General features: G+C 37.1%; 1 protein-coding gene across 1 annotated transcript in view; it reads left to right on the top strand.

Annotated features, from left to right (window-relative positions):
* The window catches only part of VTA1 (vesicle trafficking 1), a 75,513-nt gene that overhangs the window by 27,704 nt on the left and 41,809 nt on the right, over positions 1–6,000 (top strand). The window contains exon 2 of the mRNA XM_006020679.3: positions 2,254–2,348. Coding sequence (XP_006020741.3) covers positions 2,254–2,348 — 95 coding nt within the window. The remainder of the gene's footprint in view (positions 1–2,253; positions 2,349–6,000) is intronic.

Here is a 6,000-nt window from a genome sequence, read left to right as displayed (position 1 = left end):
CTAGCTGGGGTCATCTAAACCCAGCATTCTTTCCTGCCTATGCGGGGGGTCGGACTCGATGATCTATTGAGGTCCCTTCCGATCCTAACATCTATGAATCTATGATAAGCTCCAACTGCTGCTGACCTAGGTTTTTTCAGTTGCTAACAGCCTTCTCAGGAAATCACTTTTGGATTGAAATTCCCAGGGCTTAGTCTCAGAATCAAGTTGTTTTGTTGTTCTAGAGTTGATTATAGATGTGTTTGAATGTTTTTTAAATTACTCAAATATGTGTAGAGAAGAGTCAGAAGGCAAAAGTATTTTATTTTTTAGCTGATGAGAAATGTTTTGGCCTTTTTTGTGGCTGAATATGTCAAAATCAGCTTTATTGTAACATTTTAAAATGGAAAGTACATAATTCTGAATTAGGGAATTCTTACTTTGGCTGGATTGAAGAATTTGGCTTTGAAATAATGTGTGGCATTTGATCTGTGTTGAGATGTTTTCTAAACTTAAGAATGATTAACCAATTGTGATGCTTACCAGTAAGACTTCTTTAGTCTCAACCATAAAGTCTGGTCAACTTTAGAATCCTGGGAACATTGTTTAAAGCTGATTTTTTATTTTTATTTTTTATTTTTTTTACTTACAGAACATATTTAAATGTACTCGCAGTTTGTTTTCTCTGTATTCAAAATGTGCCTCACGTGTCAGCATTATTTTTATGCAGCCAGTGTTTCAAGTCCGGTTCTGGGTTGTGAAATCAGTACCATCATGCAGGGTTGAATTGATCATGTGTATTTGGATCTTCGGGGGACAGTTTTTGGAAACGGCTTACAATGTGCAGTTATACTGAAACCTCAATATTTACTTTATAATATTGCTGATTTTATAACAACAGATTGAGCACGTTCCATTCCTGCAGGGAAGTTGTATGTTAGCTGATTAGTCTCAATTATAGAATAGTCTCATACTTTAAAAATTATATAACTATAATTTTAAAATGTCCTTTTTTGAAACTTAATTAGTTTTGCTTTCTATGTAAAAGGACACTAAGGAGGACAAATATGCAAGTGTTTAAAAATAAACGGAAAGATTTCAGTGCCATGTCCATGGATTTGGCTTTCAAATTTGGAAGCAATATAGGGGTTATTTTACAGACTGTGTGGTGGTAATTGGTAGCAACTCTCCAGGGTGCATTTTATAAACTGATTTGACTGGGTCCTTTCCAGAAAACAGGAATCTAAAATGTGTTTGTTTCTGTTTACAGTAAGGCAAAGATTCTTTTGTTCCTCATGTAATTAGTTGTGAAATAAGTTTCCACAGGCCCTAATATAGAGTTAACACTGCTGACACCTTAATATATGACCATGATCATTTATAGTAGTGGGGCCCAACCTTAACCCCTTTCTTTCCCCAGTGGGCTGAATGGGCAGAGGCAGGTCTGTCCACAGGCCAGATCCGGCTGGTAGACTTGATCTTGTACAAGGAGTTGGCACAGCAGGGGCTTGATCTAGCCACAGGAGAGTGACCCTGATCTATCTGCGGCAGGGATGCAAGAAGTGTCCCAAGCCTTATCAGGATGTGCTAGGCTAGGGGGAAGAGGGAATGGAGCAGCCCCAATCAAAACATGTGGGGGTGGAGGGCAGGCCCGGCCCTGATGCCCTTGTGCAGCAGTAGCCCAAGCAAGGCTGGATTGGATACAAATGCATGGAGCTTCCATTGCTCCTCCACAGCCAAATTTTCCAACCTGTGGGGATCCCTGCAAGCTTGATCCTATGGCTCTTCAGGCCACAGGTTGAGCACTCCTGATGTATAGAATTTATTTAAAAGGATAACAATAAAATATTCTGTTAACCCATAGGGCTTTTTGTATATTATTTCATCTGAGCCAAATACAGTGTACTCAGTAGTTCAGAATAATTGATCTGGCAGTTCAGTGTAATTCAGAAAAACTTTGAATTCAGCTTAAGAGGAAATGAAGGTGGTGGCTGTTTACCAAATACTTAAGTCATTAGGCTTCTGTACAGTCAAAACTTAGAAACTAAAATTAATAGAACTGCTCACAGATCCTCGCAAGATACTGTTGCGCAAAGTCTAAAACAGTGATTGTCTGGAAGCAGACACAATCTGTCCACAATTCTGACCACTATTGGGCTGGGGTTATTATTTGGTAGTGCAAGAACTGAAATTATAGTATTCTTCAGAATATCTGGATTTTGGTGCCATTAATTTCTTGTTCATTACCTCTTTGTGTTTTCTCTCATTCTAAAGGCCGTTTGTATGTTATGCAGACAGGGATGAAGCTTGACAGTAAAACTCCAGAATGCCGTAAATTTTTATCCAAACTTATGGATCAGTTGGAAACTGTAAGTAGAATTAATTGCTCTACTGTTAGATTATCTCTTATTGCTTCACTTATGAGTTTTAATTGAACATGTGGCATTATTCTTTTAGCATTAACTCTCCACACAAACACATTGTGTGGAAGTGTGTTTTTATTTTTTAAATTAGCTGAAAGAAGGAAAGGGGGAATGGATTGTGTAGATGCATACAAATTAACAACAACTTAATACAAGCAAAACATTTGCTATCAGATTCTGTTTGTAATGATACTTTATTCATATATGCCCAATAAATCGTACTACACATAATAAAACAAGGATAGGAATTCCAAAAGTGCCCACTGTTAGCCTGTTTCTGATCCCTTTGATTACCTTCAATTTCCCTGTGATTTTTTTAGTCCATTCATAGCATCTGATGAAGTAGGCTATTGCCTTTGAGAGCTTATGCCTCTCTGAATCAGTAAGTCTCTAAGGCAGTGTTTCTTAACATTTTTATACTCAAGACACCCCTTGAAAAATGCCAGCTCTTAGTTTTCCTTCATTCCTTGACTACAGAAAAATAGTAGAACATTTTTTCTGTTGCAAAGCACTCAGAAAGACCACAGCAGGCCAGAATGCTTTTAACACTCTGAATTCCTATTTGAAATTTCTAGTTTGTCTCATAAATCACATGTAGATAGTAGCACCTAATAGAGTTAATATTATGCAGCACCCTTAAACACTTTTTATGGCACTCCAGGATGTTGTAGCACTCTAGGGTGCCATTCTGCCCTACCTTCTATTTGACTTCCCTAGGAGTGATTACCAATGCAGATGATTTTGAAAATCTTGCTTTAAATGTGATGACTGAAGAATATTTTTGTAGGTATTGATATAAAAACTAACCTGCTATTTTAAAATGTTGAGATCTCTCATAATTTGTACTATTTCTATTGCACACTGAACTCTGCCAGTCAAGAACTCATAGCTGGGTTACTCTAACCCTACTCACTTTTGTAAATATTTGCTGAAGCTATTTGAGAGGCTGTTCAAAAATTTTGAAAAGTTGAACAGTAATAAGATAAGAAATAAAATGCCTGATTGAATACATTAACACTATAAATACTTCATGCCTACTTATATAATGAACAGGCAAAAGGCAGGGTAAAGTAGCACCTTTTAGTTTAACTTGTTCGGAGGCATAAAGTACAGCCTTAATCGGATGCCATGGAAGAATAGTTAGATTCAGTATTCTCTGTTATTTTTGTTTGCTGGTGAAGGAGGGCAGTACTTGGAAAATAATTGTGTATCATTATGATAGCAGTTATGGAGGCTATTACAGTATATCCTGGAACACTTATCCTAGCTCTTCCATGTTTTGTTCACTGTTTTGTAAACTGTAATATCGCAGAGCAGTGCAACTGACTAGGTGGGTCATGAATAGAGATAGGATCCCAGATATAGTTGAATCCTGCTCCATCCATGGCTTTGAAGATCAGGACTAAAGCTTTGAAAGAATAATGAAAACAGCCTAGTAGGCAGTCATGGGATTGGAGCCCAGAAGTGAAGTGTTCATGAAAGCCTCAGCAGACAAGCAGTCTAAGGCGCATTGTCTGCTTTGCATTCATTCCTTTGCTGTCTAGAGTCGTGTGAATTATAGTAATCCAAATTGGAAGTGACTAATGCATGGGATTAGTATGGTCGCATTCTCATCTGGAAATAAAAAAATAAGTTTGGTTGTAAATTGCAGTGAAAGAGAGTTGTGTGTTTTGTGTTCTTTTGTTTAATCCTGCTAATACTGTCTGAGAATCTTCAGTAATGTATTGACTTGGAGCCCAAAGCTACTCTTTTCAGTGTCATATCAAAGACAAATACAAGTTAATTTTTCATGATTTTTCCCTGTTTTTACCAGCACCACCTCAGTTTTAGGCCAACTTTGAGCCAGCTGTTCTTCCTCATCAACACTGATCTCTTGTTGTCATTTGCTTAATATTGCTTTTACCTATGGAAAAGGCAATATATGATAAGTGTTATTGACACATTGGCAGCCAAGCCTTTGGCATCTTGCCACATTTAAGTAGTCTTATACAAGTGTGGGAAAGGAGAGCAGAGGGGGTCTTTGTGAGAGTTGTTGGGCAAGAGGAATTTTACATTGTCTGGTGTTACCCCAACTGTTTTATCTAGTAGTACCCTCTGGTTCAAATCTGGAACAGGTCAAAGTGCTTGAGCTTTGTGATGTGGCATCCATTCATAGCTCTTGCCATTAAGCTATCTGTGTCTTCTGAAGATCAGTTTGGGAGTATTCAAGAAGATTGGTAGATAACATTTGTTGTTGGAGTTGGCGTTTGTTTGTTATCTATTGCACCTGTAGATGGGAGGCTGAAGGAAGAGCCATAGTTGGTTCTCATGCACTAAGTGTTGCCTTTTTGAAGTTTGCACAAACTTGCATCATTCAAAAAGGTGGCGTTTTAGTTTCTGTGAAAGAGAGGCATTGATAATTTGCTGCTGGCAGCCTAGTTGTTTGTGTTTCGCTAGCCTGCAGAGGGAACAAAAGAGTCTTTCAGGTTTTGTCTTAAATATTTTTGTGGCTTTCTCAGCTTTGTATTAGCCAGTGAGTTTGGACACTAGAGTTCTGTGCTGAAAAAAAACATGCTGGAGCTTGCGAATAATTCGTGTGCTCAACCAGATGAGGAGTCCATCTTTTTTTTTCCCCCCTTTTAAATAACGTGGAAGTAAAAAATAAAATCAAATAAGTGAACTGCCTGGGTGTGGATTAACAGGAACAAAATTTGTTACAAAGAAATATCATTATTTTTGTTTATATAATATATCAACCTGAGATTTAAGTCTTCATTTGTAGTATAAAAACTTTTGTGTAAATATACTTTTGCATTAGATAGTTGTTTTATTTATATATTTTGGTAAATTAAAGCCTTCATACATCATACTTGTAATCAGCATTATGGTGCTCTCTGAGGGAGAATTTCCAAGGCACAGCCTTAGGTGCCTAACTTCCATTAGTGGTGCACTCCCAAGGGGAGAAATTCAGAAAGCAGTCGCGTAATAAATGTCCATAAATTCAAAGAACTCTTTGTAATATTTATAGTTCATTGCTAAAATACTTCAAGTAGCTGTTTCTTGGCTAAATTCTAAGTGCTTTTTTGCATTGCTGCCAGTATTTCTCATGTTATAGTTGTCTAACGTGTAAAATTACCTGCAAAATAGTTGTACAACTTTTGAAAAAAATAACAACAAATCAAAGTTTTCTTTAAAATCTTTTGGCAGTATAGGAGCTGTAGCAATAATATTGTATAATATCCCTGTTTTTGTTCTTGAGGGATAAGCTGAGATTTACTTAAATGCAAACAGTAAGTCTATTCAGGACTGCTAAATCCACCTGTTGTAACTGTAATGGTGTTGTTTACTTTACTGATTTTATTAGGAAACCTGAGGCTTCTTATACTCCAACAGCTTTGAAAAGAGGCTTTTGAATTTAAGTGCACTGCCTTAGACTGAGCATTCCAGTGAATCTTTAGGTCACTAGATCAGTCAGGTTAGAGTAGAACTCCTTTTCCATTAGATTGGCCTTTTTTTTTAAGTGCTGTAATGTGCTGCTCAAGAATGTGTTCCAGGAGGGAGAAATACGTAACTATATACGTAGATATAAAATGTGGTTTTAGAGTCACTATAGATTGGA

The sequence above is a fragment of the Alligator sinensis genome, unplaced genomic scaffold (assembly GCF_000455745.1).
Source record: "Alligator sinensis unplaced genomic scaffold, ASM45574v1 scaffold542_1, whole genome shotgun sequence".
NCBI lineage: Eukaryota > Metazoa > Chordata > Crocodylia > Alligatoridae > Alligator > Alligator sinensis.
Note: the sequence above shows the minus strand (reverse complement) of the source record. Positions and strands in the feature narration are given on the sequence as shown.